This window comes from Dermacentor albipictus, chromosome 9 (assembly GCF_038994185.2).
Source record: "Dermacentor albipictus isolate Rhodes 1998 colony chromosome 9, USDA_Dalb.pri_finalv2, whole genome shotgun sequence".
Taxonomy (NCBI): domain Eukaryota; kingdom Metazoa; phylum Arthropoda; class Arachnida; order Ixodida; family Ixodidae; genus Dermacentor; species Dermacentor albipictus.
Window position 1 is genome coordinate 27,222,226 of NC_091829.1, and position 20,707 is coordinate 27,242,932.

The following is a 20,707-nucleotide window of genomic DNA, read 5'->3' on the forward strand; positions in this document are numbered from 1 at the left end:
TGCCTTGTTTCCATGAGAAATCGCAAGGATCGAATGTAAAGAATATTTGTGGAAACTTTCGCAGTTCCGGGATTAAAGAGAGAGAGAAAAGGATACATAGAAAGGCAGGGGGTTAACCAGAGGCAGTTCCGGTCGGCTACCCTGCACGGGGGGGAAGATTAACTTAGCTCAGCCTTCCGGCCAGCCAAAAAGCAGTCAAAAGTTTCAGAAGTTGCGCCCCATCATTTGACATTCATTTGTGCAATTTTCTCATTATCTTTAAAACTAAAGTTATAAACCTTTGAAACCAATGCTTTGTTGTGAAGTGTATCACTGAACGTATGCAACCATGCCTTCATTCTTACATTATCGATACCATGTTTCTTATTTACGCACATCGTAAAATAGTGAGTTATTGGAAAATACGTAGACGAACCCCTCTTTGAACAAATCATCAAATGCCCGTAACAGCCTGCACTTTGAAACAATTGTTCTATGTGATCGTTTTGTTGGCGATGTTGCATGTTGACCGTCACAAGAACATTGGTATGATTTGCCTGCGTTGTTTCCGCGGAAGCCAGTGTAAATTCTGCTAGGTCAATATGGCACGGCGCTGAGTGTGACGGGCCTATGTTTTGTATTACCTTAACAGGCGCGAAGTGGAGACCTCGCAAAGCCAGTTGGCCACGGTGAGCTCGCCGAACGTGACCATGCGCATCACCGACCGCCAAGGAGACGACGTGTTCACGGCTCAAGTGGGAGACTCGCTGGCGCTTCGATTCGAGATCGTCGACAGCAACAGTGAGTACTGCACCGCAGCTGTTCCCGTGGTTTCAGCTTCCATGGGGTCTTTGGCTGACTCACAGGTCGTGCTAAAGATTTCTTGAATATTCATTTCTTCTAAAAGTCATTGAAAAGTACAATTTTCGTGCCGATTCGATGACAGATATTCCGACAAATATTGGCTTCAGATATTGCATACGGAATGTTTTCTTATTTCTGGAGGGACGAAAACGAAAAATGCGTCACTTCAATGCAAACAGATTGAAACAAACCTAGCAAACACACAAGCATTACGTAAAAATTTAGATAAATCTTTAGGATTCTACGGGATGAAACATTATTGTTAAGATAAATGAAATAAAGTGTACCGAAAGAAATTGAAAGAGGCTGATCGACATGGTTTTTCCAAAGCTAGTGATCGAACCCATTAAGATAGAATAACAACACGCTTTTGTTGAGGTCCTGCAGAGTTGTTTATTTAGCCATTCTTATCCTCTATTATTCGTTCACAAACTAATGTTCGAAATTTTCTGCTATTAAGTACGGATCGGATAACGAAGGCTGTACGTTTCGTAATGGAAATTTCGAATATTCACAAAGCCTGTCTGCTTATGTAAAATCACGCACAAGAATCTCAAACCCCGCTCCCAAGCTAGGCCATTAGAAACAAACAACGCTTTGTATTTGTAGCCAGGCAAAATTGTATTTTGTTGTTTCGAAGGTCACTGTCTGGTTTCGATCTATGGGAAAAGGAATCATTCACAAGGAACGGTAGCTTTTTTTTTCTTTTTTCGTCTATTGCAAGCGAGAACAGTCACAGTCCAGAGTAGCGTTCAGCATCAGTCCTGTTGCTTCTTTGTCATACGATGTGCAGCTACGTGGAGAAAGCAACTTCACGCACGCAGACCTCGACAAGGGCATCGGCGGACGTCCCTACAATTGTTGAGTAAATATTACTTCTCACTGGCGCGAGAATAGAATACTGCACCTGCTAACCCGCTTGAACTGTCTCAAGGAGCCCAGGATGTCCGCAGGTCAGAGTATGCGAAAGCTTCGTTTTATTTGGAAGTTCTGTCGAACTGCCCTGCGCTGCTTAGATTCGGAAAGAGAGGCGCTGTTTCTACACCTGCAGTGTATTATTCAAGCCATCCGTACAAGTTCCCAGGACTGCCCTGACCTGACATACGAGACGAAAACGGGGAACGTAAATGCTGTTAGTACACAGGTAAAAGCTGGAGGCAGTGAAATGAGAAGGCAAATCATTAGGCAAAGCAATGTCGTGCTTTAAGCTGACATGCCGGGCCCTCTTTCATCCGTCTACCTGGCAGTGAAAAGCTAATGGCGTGCCCATTTACGGAATGTTATAGCCGACGGGCCATGAGTGGCCATCAGTTGTGTAAATCGGATAAAAAAGAAATTTGTGGGTTCGACGCGAGGTACCTGTGTAGTCTTCTTGTCCTGCTGTGAGTGTTGACGGCATCACTGCATCGAAAGCTTTAGTTCTTCGTTGCCCAGGCCGTTCGACGAACACTGTCAGTGTCACAAGACTCAAATCAAGCGGTCCTGTTGGTATTCTCGGCACACTGGTGAAATAGCGACAGTTCGGCGCACAGTCACCGCATGCCGTGCACTCTTGGCTAGTGTTGTAATGAGAATAAAACTGCGATGTACTATTTACCACACGATAAGAAACTCATTTCGTAAATATTAGCCTAGCAACAAAGCGACAACTTGTTCAAAAAGCACTCTTGGTGATAACTCGTTATTTTCTTTAGTCACGTTGGCGGGCTCGTTGGTTTGAGTCCATGATGTAAAGTGTTAGAGCGACTGAACGAGGACGTAGACAGAAACAGGCACACAGAGACAGCGCTACTTTTAATTATAGATTTTATTTTCGGTAGATATATTTATCGACGCGTGGGAAAATAAAATCAATAGTTGAAAGCAGCGCTGTCCTTATGTATCTGTTTCTTTCTACGTCCTCGTTCAATCGTGTTCACACATTCTACCATAATTTTATATTGTACACAACACAAGAAAGCATAGGTTGACTTGTTAGACGTCGGAATTACAGTTTTCTCCACATAGCAAAAATATCGCGTAGTTTTTCCCCCCCTCCTAATCTCCTAATCTGCTTTATACGATGAACGTAATTTTTTACAGTAGAACTGAAACCATAAACAAAAAAAAAATGAACGTATTCCTTGGAGAAGAGGAAATGTGAGCGCACTTGACCACAACTTCAGCGTCGATGCACCGCTATTTGTTAGGGGAAAACAAATTGCTCCATTACATGAAATCAATGAGCGAAATTCTTTCGTTCTCTTTTTTTAGCCTGGGTGTCTGTAATGCCCAGTTCGCGTTTCATTGGCCCGCGATAGCGCACGTTCGCAATCTGGCCACACCTATGCGGCACCTCATCAAGGCCGAGCGCTCCGCGAGCGATTGCGGGCGCAAAAGCGGGAAGCGTTTCCTTTTATGACGCCGCCTCAGTCGATCACTGTAGGTGAGATAGATAAGATGAGAAGCGCGATTAAGTGTGCGGCAAACAGAAACCACAGTACAACGCGTTGGGAAAGAGCAATAGCCGAAACACCTCAACCTGTGCTCCTCTCGGAGTGCTGCGAATGACCGATCAGTCACCGAGTCGCCGCTCTACCTTGATCCAGCCTGATGGCAGGCTCGGAGGGTTAAGACGCCCGTCACATCTTTTCTCTCCCTTCTATTTCCTTTATATATATACATACCGTGCAAAGCTACTATAGACCCTAACCTAGGGGGCGGTGACTACACTGCTTCCTGTACAATATACGAAGTGTATACGTCACTGTTAAGACGGCCGATGACCCTTCTTAGATCATCGTTTACGTGGTCGATGCCGCATCGTTTCGTTGGTCAGTTCGCCGACTGTCAAGCCGAGTGGTAATCGATGGCAAGTGAAAGGAAACTGCCGGTTTCCTTCACCCAAACACATTTGCCATGGCACACCCTTTTTTCCGGCTACTGTGGTATGCCTGCGCTGCCAGAGCGGCCGTGTGCTGTGTTTAACAGCGGATCAGATTATCCAGCTTGTGTACCGTCATGGAGTAATAATTTCTAGCCTGAATGTCTAAACTAGTTTCTGAATCTAAATGTCAGCGTGCTTTTTAGCCACTCGTAGGCCGTAGTTTCGAACTAGTTGCGACGCGGCAAGAGGTGAATCAAACAATACCTCTTGTATTAAGCTTCCGTCGGGGCCGATGGAGTGCTGTAGATGGAGATGGAGTGAGTAGATGGTGTGATTTGATCAGTAAGTTTCCAAGCATAGGGTGCAATCGGTTGGCGCAGGAAGCAGATGCATTTTGACATCTTCGGAAAAGACTTTAGAGTCAAGCAGACTGATGGTGACGGCGGCCGTGGTGATGACCCTAGCTGACATCGACACGCTCTTACGTTTCATTTAAGCTTGTACAGGAGAAATGTCCTTTATCAGTCTGATTTTCTATCCGGCCGATCCAAATCGAATGTAGTGACACATAATAGCAAATTATTTGTGCCTATTTGAACATGTGTTAGAAACATCGCTAATTTTTCGAACTCTCGCAGTGTTTCCAGGGCTTGTTTGCGTGCGTGACAGATAATTGTCATATGACTTCGACAATGTCTTGCTTTTTTGTTTCTAAGCGGTTTCAAGTCTAGCCATCCTTGGTGTAGCTTTTGATCCTGTTACCTTGCTGTAAATGCGTTACCAACAACGGAAGGTAATAGATAAGCGTGCACTGTATTCCTGCACCTGTGTACCCGCGAGCACACCGTTATGCTGACTCATCTACCAGAAGACTAGGCCTTACACTTGCTTAGAACGTTGAAGAGGAAAAAAAGAAACACACGTTAGGCGTAGTCGTTACAATGTATAAGAAAAATCAAGCCGGGAGAGCACCATTAATGCTCACTCAAATGGAGATGTTCTGTGCGCAATTCTGTTGATTTTATACATGTTTTGTACTGTGTGTAACGAAGACAAGCAGAATTCATACGAGAACCACAGCAATTGCATAGCAATGGTTCAAGAAAAGTTGAATTAGTATACTTCAAATGTAAACTCTTCCTTGTGTTGTTCATCATTCATAAGTGTCACAGTGACTTCAGCAAAACGAAATTCCAACTTTATTTATTGTTTTAAACTCCTATATGTACTAGTACTAATCTCACCTTCGATATTGCGCGGGGGCCTCCGCACACTGGAAGGTGGGCTTACTGTAAATCTTCCTTAACTCGTCGTGCACAATTTCGAATTTGCCTAGTGACTCACCCAAACGGATATCATGTTGAACGCTTCGATTCGATTCGTGCTGCTGAACATGCACTCAACCATTCGTGGCTGACTTCCAACTTTCAGATTAATCGCCACTGATGTCAAGGAATGTAGACTCGGGTAACAAAGCGCCCGAAGGCTTCAGTATAATTTATCATGCGATACTTTCATTGGATCACGAACAAGCTCACCACACCCTCAACGACCCCCAAGTGGCAGGTCTTCAATTAACGTAATATATGTGGTACGGTCTTGAGCTCAGCAGCTCGTCAGGCACACTTCGTAGCCATGTTAGTGAACCTATTCACTCTACGAAGCCTAAGATTTGGCATTGCCGCAATACATTCATTACAATTGCTCTGCTCGTGCATCTGAGTCCATAAATCTCTTTTTTTTTTCAAATCACCTCCTCACTTCGTTCGTCCTCTCACTGCTGTTTTTTGCCGTAAGTAAGTGTACCGCTATCAACATTGAAGTCGGACGGTTCAGATAACCACGGCCTGTCATATCCACGCACGATTCATGCGAGTAGGGAGGATATGTGTTATCACTGGCCGACTTAAGCCCGTAAGACATATAAAAGCTGCGCAAATGGAAGATAAAGGGTATCATAAAAGTAATGCTGTCTCGTTAGTTTCGCGAGCACTTGAAGTTTACGCGTAGGGGAGCGCGGGCAGTGCTAAGTATGTGTATATATATATATATATATATATATGGGAGCACCGGCGTCACGATAAAACCATTTCGATTCGTCTATACGCGGGGGGACGTGCACAGCGGAGAGGCCGGCACCCAGCGAGAGGCGAGATCAAGCAGACGTTACAGAGTAGCAATCATACAACCTTTTCTCACTTGGCGTGCGTGCCCTAATGTCAGGGTTGCCGTAGCAGTGGACCCACACACACACACATACACACTCACACAAAAACGCCGGCGTTCGTTTCTTCAGACCCGCTCGCGATGGTCAAGCCCGACCGACGACACGCGTAGCCCCCTACGGAAGGAGCCTCGTTACCAGCGTATATGAGAATACACGAAGGCACACACACAAAGAGAGAGAGAGAGAGAGAGAGAGAGAGAGAGAGAGAATCATTAATACCCGGGTGTGTACTTAAATCGCCCCCGTTGCCGGTCCCCTACATTGCCGGGGATTAAAGGTCTGCCAGCAAATGCCGAGTGCTTGGTGCCTCCGACGAATGAAGCGCAAACCGCAGGCAGCGCTATAGCCTGCACTGCGTTGACTTTTTCTTGTTAGTTTGGTGCAGCACTGTGAAAACTACGGAGCGTCCCGAAGGAGCCGCCATGGCCACTACAAAAATGCATCGTTCCGTTCTGTAGAAAGTATGTGGACACTTATCATATAATGTGTCTTTAGCCCAAGGTCTCGTCACGCATCATATACCCTCGTACAAGTGCAGATAAAACTTTAAACAGCTGTTTTAAAGGAAGTTTATGGAAAGCTACATAAACCCGCAGTTTTATCAATCACTTCAATGGTCTACTTGTTTATTTCTATTTTTGTATTATTATTTTCATTGCGCCCATATTGGTATTCCAGTAGGTGTCGGGGGAAGGGGAGTGGGGGAGGATGCTTTACAGTTTAGTGAGACAACAAATGGGAGCCGTACATGAAACCCCGGCCAGAAGAGCTTTACAATGGAATAATCATTTTAGACATAGGAAAATATTACTTGCTCAGTCTACATGGTCTGAGACAACGACAACAAACAACAGTATCGTCTGCTTCCTAATTTGCGGCCGGAGTAAGCGACATAGCAGAAGAAGCTCACACATCCGCGGTAACCGTTGTGTACAGTTGCGCGCACGAATATCACTTCGAATCGCAAGGTCTAGGACCACGACAACGATTGCCAGTGCCGTCTGCTTTCCGCTTCTGAAGTAAATGACTTCGCAGCGAACGCGTCCGCGTAGAAAAATAGTGCAACAGTGCATGCGCGCTGGCGCTCTCCCCAGATTGGCTGGCGCTCGCTGTGTAATTCGCCACGCTGCACCATTTTAAGAGCGAAAACGCGTGGATCACATCCTGACTGCGAGTGCCGTCTGCTTTCCGCTTCCTAAGTAAACGACTTCGCAGCGAACGCATCCGTGGAGAAAAATAGTGCGCCGGTGCACGCGCGCTCCCCAGATTGGCTGGTGCTCGCTGTATAATTCGCCGCGCTGCACCCTTTTAAGAACGAAAACGCGTGGATCACATCCTGACTGCGGCTTAAACGGAAACAAAAGTTTACAGCAAAGAAAATAGACGAACGAGAAATCCGAGGAAGACGCGAGGCGGCGTCTGTGGGGTACGGGGTGCACGCTGGGAAACCGGTCAAGCAAAGATTTATCTTGTCGTCTATCGGTTTATTCGCCCCGCGTATCGTGTACGAGGGAAACCCGGTTGGAAGCGTAACGTATGATCTTATTTGCCAGGTGGCCATTAAAAGAGAAAAAGCGGGTGATTGATGCGTCATTTATCCGGGCGGTCCGCGTCCTACCTCCGAGCGCGGTCTTTTGTAATGGAGCGGTCCCCTGATACTCATTTGAGCTAATGCGAACCGCAGCTGGATTCGCTATATGGATACTTCCTTATTTTCTTTATTTCCCTTTTTATTTTTCTTACGTAGCTGCATAGTTATAGTCCCCAAAATATTTGCTTGTTCGTGTGCGGTCGTTGTGTCGGCGGTGGAAGGATACCGGTCGTGCGTTGCACCGAAATTGGCAAGAATCCCGCGCAAGTGAACGTATTTCGCTTTTCCTTACTTTGTTGACGCGACTGTATCGAGGATGCAGCCGCATCCAGTGTGTTGGAAAACCTTTGGTCGTATCTCTTTTGCATTGCTGGACGGTAAAACTCCTGTGCAGCTCCCCGAAAAGAACAACGTAACATAACAACTATGTATAGTGGCTATCTTTAAAAAAAGAAAGACCACCAGAAAGCCAGTGTCGAGGCTGTCATCACGGCCTATGATTTGGCGCGTGCGTTTTTTCGACATTCTACATTCATCGTCATATTGCGATGATTCGTGCCGCGTGCAGATAGCGCGCTACTTAACCCGTACACTCCTTGCGCGCTTTTTTTGTTTTTGTTTTTATTCTCCTGAGGAGGGCACACGAGGCTTCTGGTTTTCTGAACCTCGAAAGTGCTAGACAGCACACTCCAGGTACACAAACAGAATGTTCCATAGCACATGTGTACATGCATTCACATCGCATTCTCGGTTCACAAACCATGAGTAGGCTACATTCATGGTCTTGTGTGTATTACGAATGCAATGTGAATATATGAGCTCTTTTTTTCCAACCTGGGACTCTCAAAATGTACACACAATCTGATTGCGCGAGGATGCTTACCCCCCGCTCATGTCTAAATGTATTTGCCCCGGTCGGGTTACGCAACACGGCCGAACGCTCAACAGGCCAACGTAATTATATGCTCAGCAATAATGATGTGATTGAACGGGCAAATGAAACTAACCGCAGAATTTTTTCAATGTTTCTGTTGCTCAATCCATGTGACGAGTATTATTAACGGCGAAACAAATGTGACGAGTACTGTTAACATGGTTCCTCTTGGTAAACAGTTTTCTTCGTTCCTTTTTTTTTCTTTTTCCCTCCAAGGCCCGTACGAGATCTTCGTGCGCGAACTGGTCGCCATGGATGGTGTGGATAGCAGTGAGATATTGCTGGTCGACAGCCATGGGTAAGTTTTCACGATTTTTTCTTTCTTTTTCTACTGATTTCACGAAAGCAGCAACTCACGAGAAGAACTTAAGCTCGCTACCCTTACGAGTAGTGTGCCACATTTCAACGTTCTACTGCAGTTAGTTGCCCGGCGATGTCTCTTTCTTTCGTGAATCAATGAAGTCCAGTTGAAGGGTACGGATTTCACGCGGTGGTTGTTGTTTCCGAAAGGGCGCCGAACGCGGTGGCCTTTTGAAAACTGTAAAGCTGGCTTTCCTGCAATACGAAAGTGTCACAATAGTATTCGCGCTCAACACGTCGTTGAAATCACGGCTACCGTGTAGCTGGTGCGTTATAATTGTCATTGCCTAGCCTTGCGGGAAAGCCAACTAGCATGAACTCACAAGCTGGCTTCGAGATAGTGGTATAAGACCACCGGACAGCTTTACACATTCCAGATGGAGCAAATAATGACAGTACTCTCGCAAAGCTGCAACCACCTGTTTGAGCTCCGAGACAGTGGGAGCTTTCGGCCTTAATCCATGCTCCATAGAGTTTCCTACAATAATTACCAGAAGGCTGAGATCGTTCAGCCACGACGGGAACGATGTTTAGTACAATGATTATGTCTAGTCTTCGTGATACGTCCCTACGACACTTTCGTTTCCAGAAGGATACGCCATAGCCAGAAACGAAGCTTCACGCCTACTTATGCTGCTGAGATACACCGATTCACTGGCGATGAGCAAAACGTGAACAAGGTGAATGCAGGAGGCGACGTTTCGACAAGTGGTCTTGTCTTCTTCAAGGCGGCGTGAATGCAGGAGCCAACGTTTCGACAAGTGGACTTGTCTTCTTCAAGGCCGCCTTGAAGAAGACAAGTCCACTTGTCGAAACGTTGGCTCTTGCATTCACCTTGTTCACGTTTTGCTCATCGTCTTGAATCTCCATCTCCCGCATTCTCCGTCTTTCCACCGATTCACTGGTTGTGACGTAATTGCTCTAATTATCCAACTTTTATCCAACAATTATACAACTTTTATCCAACCAGAGTTCCCTCTAGTAAATTTTTGTATGAATATCCACGTCATGTCTTGTTGACCTCCTGTCTTCTTAAAAGCTGACCTGCTTTCCTCAGCTTTGGGTCTCGAGGGAATAACGAGTGCCCAGAGCAGAACGGGAATTCGCGGCATCCGATCTCAGCACTGGCACCCGGATCAAGCGGCGACTGTGCACGTGATCTCGATGTCGGAGTGACAAACGAGAAACTGGCGTGACTGCTTGCTGGGCAAGGCGCTCGGTGCGTCTCCTATAGAGAGGCGCGTGACGAATTGGCGGCGACAAGTCGCCGACGCCGACACGACGGCATATAGTGCGACGACGCGGTGACACTGTCGAGCCTTCGAGAAGCGTCGCGATGCTGACAGACAAGTGGCAGCAAACGTAAGCAGTACACGACAGCGCGTCGCGAGGAAACAGGAGTCGTCACCTGTCCTGTGCGCGGCAGGACGCGACTAGACGACAGACCGCGTCGTGCGTTTTGGTTAGTTGTTGCCATACACTTGCGGCATTCTTTCTTTCTTTCTTTCTTTCTTTCTTTCTTTCTTTCTTTCTTTCTTTCTTTCTTTCTTTCTTTCTTTCTTTCTTTCTTTCTTTCTATTTCCCTGCAACTGACGCTCATACGTAGGGCTGGTTTGCCACTATGTCGGCGTCACAGATTTTGGTCATTGGGCCGTGGCGGCCCAATGACCACTATACGTCACAGTCTGCGTCACGAATGAAGACAGCGTGGATTTGTCGCTAACTTCGCGTTGTAAGGTTCGCGCGAATACGTATGCTTGTACTAGGAAAAGGCCTCAAGGACACTCCGTCGGACTGCCTTTTCTTCCCTTGAGTATTGCAGTGTTTACCTCTGTGTCGTAATTTATACCAAATACAATCGCGCCAATGGTCCCTGTAAACATGGTTCATGGGGGGGCACGAAGACGTACACTGAGATGTGCTTAACTTGACGTACGCGTGCATTTTGGCTGCATATTTCGTTCTTCTCTTGATATTTGTTCTTTTTTTTTTCTTTTCTTGCGCCATGATATTAAAAAATGCGCGATTAATATTCGTCAGCTCGTACTTAGTATGAACCAGGGCGCACTTACGGACCCCGACTGATTCAACTCATTTTCGGTGGCGTCTGCCAGCTGTACGGGACAACACCAAGAGATCTTTGAAGTAAACTAGATCGAAGATTTGACACCTCTGCGCCAAACAAACCTTGATTTTCCCTTTTATCGTCTTTAAGTGTTCCTTCGATCACCCTGCCAAGATGTTCGTCACGTCGCGGAGTGTTACTTCTTTATTGGGTGCACGATGTGAAGACATTTGCACATTGCCCTATGCCGACTAACACCTTTTATCTATATTTAAATCTTAATTCTGCCATGGTAGAACAGAATAAGATCAACAATTGACAGAAATGAGTAAATCGACACATTGTAGAGCTCAACGAGCGCGCATATGCACATTGCGTGAAGTTCTAATATGCAGTAATACAAAGGCGGACGATTTCAAAACATCGTATACGTTTAGTGCTCGCACCGCTTATGTACAAGTCGCACACAGTTCACCATGCAGTGGAGCATCATTTCTCGTCCTACAGCTTCTGCGAGCTGTGAGAAAGTTGTCCCTAAAATCTAATCTCTCGCGGTTGTAAGCCAGCTTTCTGATCTGTTTCTTGTCCTGCTTTGTTCTACTTTGTTCTACTTTGTTTCGCCTCTTCTCAACGTGTAATACATGTGCGCAGAACCATATCGGGCCATAAAACAGTCGACAAGGGTTCAACCTGTCTGCACCGACTGCAGTTCGTTAACCGCAGTCTGAAGTGCGGACGGCTCAAAAAAATGACAACAGCCTGGGAAGGCGCAGGCCAGTGGAAACAAGCATAACAAAAATTAAGAAGCGCACAGCCATCGTACTGCTCTCGCTTCCTCCTTAAAGCTCGGTCCTTGGCCGATTACCTAGAGGAGCCCACGCATCCCCCCCCCCCTTCTCTTTTTTCGCCTTCCTCCTACCTCCGTCTTGTTTCTTTCAAAAACTCACTCCGCCGCATTCCGGGATAGCTTAATCGGTGGCTGCCGGTCTCGTCTCTGTCTTTGCGCAAACCCCGACATTATCTCCGGGGCGAAGCCGCTCTTTTTCTGTCATTAGGCGAGGGGGATGACGCCTGTTGTTGGCCGCGGAAACGTCATGCCCGCAGCTCCAGATCTGTGCTAGCTGGATGTGGCAGGGCGCTATTCGACATTCCCACTATCCGAGCTGCCATCGCGCGGCTCCTCTTGGCCGAGATGCACAGTGGCCCTTTGAGACAGTTCTTTGCAGTCTCGTGGCTTCGTCGCGTTGCCCAGAGGGTCTCACGCGTGGCACAGCCGGCTCGGGGATGCATGCGACGTTGTTGTGTGAGGCGTTTTGTTGTACGCCGCGGAAGGGTGATGACCGCAGGGCTGCGGTACACAGCCGCTGGATTGATGCGACGTTTTCTTTTTATCGTTATTTATTTTTCTTTTTTTCTTTTCTATCTCCCTCTCTCTCTCTTTAGCCTGGGCCGTTTTGTTGGGTGGCGTTGCCCCTATACTTTCGGCTGGCTTTGAAAGCTTGAGAAAGGTCGTCGCCCTGAGCAGTCCTCAGACGTCAGGATGAGACACTGGTTGAGAGGTGGAGAGTTAGTTCTGTGTCTGTTTCATTTGCTTCAGTTCGTCGACTTTGTCTGGTCCTTTTATCGTCCCCGTGTGGAGTGTTTTTGACCCTTTCGCGCGGCCCTTTCGTCAAGTGGAATTGTGGTGCGTAGGGCGCTACTTCCACACCGTCCACGCGTGGAGGTTTGCAGCTTCGAACGTTCCCGGAAGCACCGATGGGCGCCAGAATTCAGTGGAACTTGACATTGAAGTCGAATTAGGGTGGCTGGCCATGTTCCCCGTCGGCGCAAAAGTCACTGCCGTCCTTCAATCAGTGGTTCGAGACCAGTTTGCAACAATATCCTAGAGGCAACCTTGCTTAACAACGGGTCTCACCGCGACGGGCTATCCTTCTGCACAGGATCTCCAAACGTCAGGACTCATGCAAGGAAGGCTGGAGTGAGTCCCCACTCTGTGCAAGAGACGAGTCGTGGCTGGTCGCCGCTCTGCACCCTCGGTAACGCCTTGTGAGACATGCCACACTTTTGGGCGAGCCGCCCTATGTTATGACAGCGAATGACAGTGACAAGGGCAATGCTCAGATGTGGCTATCGCGTGAGTGGATTCACCTGGAAGATCAACAGTGGCCGAACGAGGAAAGTGCCTGGAGCCAACTTTCTGACAAAGGGAGATGTCTTCGCCGGGACAGCAACTCTTACTGCCCAGACGCACAGGTCTCCTTGTCCAAATGCCAGTTCCAGCGACAATCCTTGTTCGACCACTATTAATTGCTTGAAACCTCCATCTTCCTGCCGAGATCTGTTTTGTCCTGATTTACTTGGTTAAATTTGTCGCGACTTCCCCTCGCCTTCCTAAAAGAAGCTGGTCTCGCATAGCAGTGGTGATTTCGCATATGGTTGGACGTCTCGTGCAATTTCAATTGCTTACTGACTCATTCACTGTGGTTATTCGTCCTTCATATCCCGTTTTCGTTTTGGCCGAGCGATGTAAGTGGCAGTATGACAATGGAGCAGCAGTTCACCGTATCGACCACTGATATCGATACGGTGAACGCTGTTGTTAAAACGGTGTTGCGCCTAGCTCCCGCCAAATGTCAATGAGCAACAACAGCTTCTACGCGCTCTTCTGCACAAGCAGGAAGAAAGAGGCCACCGGTCACTGCGTCACATGAAGTCACATGAAGCACAACGAATGTAAACATTCTTCCTGTTGTCCTTCAGTCAAAGTTGAGTGTCTTTGAATTCTAGGTGCTCACGGAGAACTATAGCACATCATTCAGACACCATGAAGACAGGAACGGTTTTTGTTTCTCTGCATGGCCGGACGCGTCGTCCGAACTGTGTTAGGCAGGCGCTCAGGTACAGTGCAGAACTGACTTTACGCAGCTCTTCTCGGGCTTGTGGCCGTCGTGGCGGGCCCCTTTGTCAGTGGTCGTGCATCAAGTGGCCAATTTATTTACAGCGATGGTAGTGCAGGGTACGTCATCCCGCTTTCGCTTCGTTTGACGCGCGTGGCGTCATTTTTACCGTTATCGTGTTTCCTTGGCAGAACGAGTCGCCAGAACGTAGAACCATTTGCCTCACCCGGCACGCGACGAGCGAGAAATAGTGCCGTCGTCTTGTCATCTTTGAGCCGCCGTCGTGCCGTTATCGTCTTCTTCGGCGTTGTCGTCACCGCCGTGACGTCATCATGTCTCCATTGTTATCCGGCCCGTGTAGCAGATCTAAGTAAGCGTGACGTCACGCGATCCTGCATAATATTCGCTTAACCCATTACGCCAGTGTCCCTTCGTATCTGGAATGAATGTTCATCCCCCGACTGATAATGCCCGGTGACATGGTAGCAGCGGTGGGTCATGCGCAGATCATGCAAGCTCGTGTTACTTCACGTTCACTCAGCCCTGCTACAAGGCTAACCTCTCCAGATACCATTAAACTTTCTCGATGAGCTAACGCTGTTTTAGGTGCCAGTTTAAAGCTTCCATTAAAACATCCTCTAGAGTTAACTTGTTTCAGTTTTGCGTTACGAGATCGCTCACAAACTCTCTCACGAAGTCCGCCGTCGTCACTGAAGCGGCTGTTACCGAACTTCTTGCCGGCCCCGCGGCTACCCACTTCCGACATCGAGTTCCATATTGACCACGCAAGGGTTGATGGGAATCCTCTTCCGCATTGCCTGGCACGGCTTCACTTATACAGTGAAACGGAGAGCCTCGCCGCGAGCTTTGCCGGCCTCCTTAGCATTCGATGCCCGTTCGCGGCACGTCTGCAAAGCCTCCTGCCGTAATGCATCTCGGAGGACCCCCCTCGACGTTGTTGACGATTCCTGGGTGTTCCGCGGATCGCGCGCTTTCGTCCAACGCCGGCCGTTGGAGGGCGCCGGCGTCGCGCTGGAACGAGTTATTTGCCTTTCACGTGGCGCGCTTTGCACACGCCGGTCGGAGCTTGCCGGCTTGGGCTTAGTCGCGCTGCCATAATTAGCTTATAATACAGGAGGCGCTTATGCTAATACAAGTGCGAGCGAGCGATTATGGCCGCTCGTAGATGCATGCACGGGCGGCGCCGGCACCAAAAGTGCTGGTTAGGGGCCATTGCGGGGCCATTTTCACTGATGGTCAGCGCAGATATAGAGGCGACCTAGTGTATGGTCGGCGCTAATGCGTCCGGAAGTGGGGCTGCGGGGCATTATCCACTTGCGGAGCTAATGGGTGATTTTCCTGCTCCTCGCACATGAGCCGTTCACTTGCGTCTTTACTTCTTTGCTTCGAGACCAAACCTGACTATACGTCGTACAGCAGCGCGAGCGCAGTGGGGATGCATTCTGCCGCCGACAGCAGGATCGGCGACGCCTGGACGATACGAAATGGGAAAGGCGGGGCGGGCGCATTAGGTTGTGGTGAGAGAGGTTCCTCCCCGGTACAACCAGCGATCAGTCTTGATTCAGGTCTTTTGCTGGCGTCCGTATTTGTCCCTTCAGAACGTGTAACGGAATGGAAACGGCAGGCAATTAAAAACATAATTGAAGGTAGCACGAAGTAGAAAGAGGGGGGTTGGATGAAAGACAAGGAGTTTTGCCTGGGCTGAGCCCATGCATGGGCTCAGCCCTGGTGTCTACCCTACTCCGGAGACGGAGGAGAAAATGCGAGAAGACAAAGATGAGGGCAAGATAGGACAGAGATAAAGTTCGCTGGAGACGCACAAGAACTGCAATACTCATTACTTTGTCACAGTCTGTTACACTGGACGGTTCTTTTCAGTAACCGACACAGTCCTATTGTGACTTCCTTGGCTACTGCACTTCCTAAGTATCGCTAGGTGCCCACCTTAGGCTGTATTTCTGGAGTTTTTCCCCTATAACTTGCTAGTTAAACTTGCCTAACGTTATGCTAACGGGGGATATTAAGTTAAGCTTGATTGGCACATCACAATTTTGGGATAATTGAAATACACTGTAATGTAATGGCTCATTGTAATGCGTGTAATGGGTTCGATTTGGGGAGAAAAAAGTACGCACATCTTACTCGGCGCGAAGGCTCGAAAAGACGCAAAAGCGAAGTACTGGTGGCGACACCACATTGAAGTTTCCGCACTAACTCCACGTGACTTCATGAATTTGGACGCACAAGATTTACATTGCATTCTACATGGACCAAAAAGTTAACTTTGCAGGTTTTTCGTATCCGTGCTTCTGCGGCTGGTATTCGAGATGCAAGAGCTTCGCCTTCGGGACGTCATGCCGACGGTAAAAATTAATTCAGTGTAACGTCACACTGACGATAATCCGTTACTTCACAGTGACGTAACGCCTTCATGCTTTTGGGCACGTAATTCAAGAGGCGGGATTCGTGACGTCACAACATCGCCATTAATAATTCGTGCCATCACACTAACTAATCCATGAGGTCACGTTTACGTAAATGCGCCATGGTTAGGGTGCGGAATACAAGAAGGGAGGAGTTTCCCCATCGTTTTCTCTACTGCTAACCAACCTTTTCCGTCAAGTGAATAACGCAACCAGAGTCTTTGAAGAACACTTGGCTCGTCTAAACTGAGTTAGTGTTAATAATTGCTGTCCCTTTAAGCGTGTGCACTGCCAGTCTGGTCTGCGCTGGCGCACAGAGCAAGTTTGCGTCTGGCCTCTACAGTTAGGCGACGACCGGAGAGACGAGAGGAAAGAAAGTCGCATGCAGAGAAGCCCACGGTGGGAAACGAGCTAATCCTCGCCGCTTAAGGCGAGGCGATCCGCGAATGAGAGGGGTGCGGTGCAGCGCATCTCGGGGCGGCGCTAATTACACAGCGCGCGTCGCGGTCAGGCCGAGGCGGGAGAGAGAGAGAGAGAGAGAGAGAGAGAGAGAGAGAGAGAGAGAAAGGCAAATTACATAGCGGCGAACTTCGGGCGAAATCTTGTCCCTTCCTTTCGGGTCGTTCTTCACCGTCGCCGTGTACGGTGGCCCAAGAAGGGGGCGAGCGAAATTTGGGCCCTTTATAGGGGGGTAGGGTCTCGTTACCGTTCTCGAAGAGCCACCATTGCCGGCTCCCTTTGCTTTGGAACGAACGCTCGCTGTTCGAAACGGGAGGCGACCGGCTGGGCTTGCGCACCGTTTCGCTGTTAGCGATGATCGCGCGCGGAACGGAGTTAAAACGGCATCGAGAGCTAATTGTGTGCAGTTGGGGCCCTGACTGAGCTTACTCTCACGCTCGAGAGAGTATATTCCCCAGCATGGAAACATTTGCAATAGCACTTTTCGCCGATCCTAATAGGAACACGGGCACTACTTGAGAAATTAGACCTTTAAAATGTACCCGGCTTCAAGTAAGGCACACAAGAATTCGCGGGATCGATAAAATTAGCCATTAACGCAGACAGATCGACAAATGCGTCTTTATATCTCACAGAAAGAGTAAGGCAAGCCAGAAGTTCGATGTTCGCGCATCTGTAGCGGTTCCGGTCGTTAAAGATGCGGTCCACCTATAATATTAAGCTTGTGACCTGTGAATATAATCCCTAACGTGGACGATTCAAGACCGCGCATCACTCGGTCGTGAAGTAGTCAAGCCAAGCAGGATATTTAGACCATCTTTAGATCTCTCATGACAGTGGCAGCAATTGTAAACACAAAGGGACGCAAGCGGGCAACGCTAGATCAGTTTATACGCGCAAAAGCACCTTTTGAAAACGGTATTTAAAATAATCTGCCGTGAAAACATTGAATGTCATAGAATAAAATGAAAGCGAAGCTTGCCTTTAAGCAATTTTGCGCAGAAGCATCACCGACTTCACTGTGACGTCCCGAATTGCGACGTATATTTTCGCGTATTTGAACCCTTCTTTCTCACAGGAAAGTTGTCAAAGCTTGCTTAGTTGTGCCTTTGATTTATTGCTGGGATGTGACATATTGTTTCCGTACCGATAAACAATTAACTAGACTTCCAGCGGACGCTGTCGAAATTCATGACGTCATGGCGAGCCGGTGCGGAAGCTTGAGGGTGGCTTCGCCTCCAGTCCATCGTCCTTCATCCACCGCTGTGCCTATTGCAGAAGCAGAACTTACTAACACAACCTAACTGACTCTACTCTTTGGTGTCCCTTGAAGAAGGACTGGAGTGGTGGCGAGTTGGCGCACTTGTAAGAGCTTTCGCCTTCCCGAGTGGACCGCACACACAGGCCCACCGCGGCTGCTGCACAGAAGAGCGGATGGCCGGCACGGTGAACGCGTGCTTCGAAATGTTCGCATGGGTATTAGCGTTCCGGCGCGCGAACACACGCTCGTTTTCTTCTTGCGCGCCCTTCCTGTCGCCGTACCGTGCGCTCGAGTGGGGTTCCGTTGGAGCCGCACCCTCCTCATATGTTCAGGCACATACAGACTTCCGGTATGCAGCGGCCATTTTCCTTTCCTGTAAGGAGCGTGACGCCGTTGAGAGAATGCCTGAGCGAGAGCACTTTCCTATACGAGGAAAGCAGGAAGCCTTGCTTCAGCACGCACCGAGAGGGACTTAAAAAGCTCCTGGTCGGGGCTATAGCGGCTAGAAGTTAGGCAGTGGGGTTAGCAGTCTGCGTTTTCATGCTACTTTAACGCTATAGCTTGGTTGGCTTATTCCAAGAATTCGGGAGGCTTGGACACCTGACGATTCCCTGGTTGATTCGGTGTTGTTTCTGCTTAGGCTTGAAATGTATATAGCTTGACCGGAGGTCGGATTCATTAAAGCTTTTCGTTTGTAAGCACGTTGGCTGGCCGCTTTCGCTAGTATTATGCCCAGCGTCATAACTGGCTGGAATGTTCTCTTGCAGACAATTCTAGCGTAATAATAATAACTCTTTGCGAATGCGGGCTCAGGTTGTTAGCAAGTGTATGATATTCTCACTCGACCTTCTCACTCTGTGCGTGTGTGGTTGTCACTGGGTGTATTAAGATGGCGGCCTTTGTTGGACGATAACGCGAAACTATCCACCCTATGGAGCATGCTCGTAGAAAGTCAGTCATCTAGTTCCGTGTTCACAAAAAGCTCTTACGCCAGGATTTCTTGTAAGTGCACCTTTCAGCCAATCCTAATGCTGGACGTACATGTTATTAGCGAAGGTTATAGGGGTATTACTCAGGCTCGCGCGTGCGCACCTGACCCTTCTCTGGATCGCACAGTGCCGGCGGAGCGGCAGTCGCTCCCTAGCACTTTCGCAGCAGCCCTAGCAGTCAGAGCTGTGACCCCTAACCCGCGGTTCGCAGTGAGTTGCGACCACGGCGGGTTCAGGCCAGTGGGGACAGGGTGAGTCTCGACCTAAGGTGTTTATTCACCTTGGTGTACACTGATTCCAACAGACAACAACAGCCACAACACATACAAATACAGCACAAAACACAACCGCAGCGGCGGAGAATTCCGCACGTCTGGGGTGAAACAAACCGCACAATGTGGGAGCCACAAAAGAGGCTGATAAGAGTTCAGCTCACCCAAAGTGGTTCCGCGCTCGGGCCCTGGGGCGGTGAGTCGCACACAAAGGCCGGGCGCAACAGGGGGGACGGCGTGCGGCGGTCTCAGCGGCGGATTTGAGATGCGGCCGTTCGCTAGCTCTTCCACCGTGAGACAAACGGGCCTCGGGGGAATAGCGCTTCTCCCGAGCGGCGGAGAGTGAGACTCCCCGGTTCCAAGAAAGGGAAAGGAGGGAACGGGGTGCCTTGGCTGCAGCGTCGCGGCCAGGCGCGAAGAGCAGCGGGAGCGGCGAAGCGGCCCTGTCCCCAGCTACCCTCCGCGGGCGAGCACGTGATTATCGCGTGATAACCGCGTGGCCGCTCCGGAGATATCGGGACGCGCGTGCGATCCCCACAAGGTATACCTGCCAATCATAAAAAAAGCACTTCGGAATCAAAGTTTTGTTAATGCAGATTCGAATTATTCGTAATTGCTGTTTATTTCAGTCGTCCGTACCGCACGCGCATTAATTAGATCAGATGCCCCATCTGACCCGTCCGTCCTTATACGCATTAAAGTACTACCCTTGATCTACATCTTCTGTTCAAGGCTGACTCTTTCGTGTGAGTGTGTCGTACCTTGGAGAAGAAGAAAAAAACTTTCCAATCACGCTGTTTGTCATCACCGGTGCTGTAACCTGTAAACTAAGCACACGCAGAGCGTGATGCGCTTCATTTTGTTCTGCTTAAATGACAAACCGATAACCACGTTGGCGCTCTCTGCGACAGAAACAGGTAAACGCAGAACTGACATGTTCGCGCAGGCTATCAATCCTGTAAATTGAACCTTACCGGTAAAAAGAATGACAATATCAAAGGAAGAGAACGTATAGCCTTACCCATGCGAGTCTACTCGGAAGAAGAAAAAAAGTGAAGATAAGGAAATGTCGACAAGCCAATACGTATTACAGCGGCGGCAGTAGAGAACACGTTGCAGCAACAGCAACGCGGTCTGGAATGGATGCAGGCTTCGAGTGGACCTGACCCTCATCCTCGCGTTGTTGTCCGTTCTATAACGTATCGCTGCGAGGAAGGATGCGCCGGTCTCGCTCGCTGAGCGCAGATAACGAGTTTCCGAAAAGTATAAGCAGGTGAGGAAGAAAAAAAAACTGGTTCGATGGGTTCACTCTTACGAAGGGGCGGGCAGCGGCGCGCTTCGAACCCGATGATGCAGCGGTGCTGTTTTGCTCTTCGATCGAGGCAAAGAAACAGCCACGGCGAGCGACCCAGTCACCCAGTCGAACTGACCCGAGCACGCTGTGCTGCGGCGTCTTCTGCCGGCGTACGCTCTCTCTCTCTCAAAGGAATAATAATAAT

General features: G+C 48.8%; 1 protein-coding gene across 2 annotated transcripts in view; it reads left to right on the forward strand.

The window, feature by feature from the left end:
* The window catches only part of LOC139049426 (uncharacterized), a 114,245-nt gene that overhangs the window by 72,489 nt on the left and 21,049 nt on the right, over positions 1-20,707 (forward strand). For both annotated transcript variants that reach the window (XM_070524741.1, XM_070524742.1), the window contains exons 7-8: positions 632-780; positions 8,678-8,759. In XM_070524741.1, coding sequence (XP_070380842.1) covers positions 632-780; positions 8,678-8,759 — 231 coding nt within the window. The remainder of the gene's footprint in view (positions 1-631; positions 781-8,677; positions 8,760-20,707) is intronic.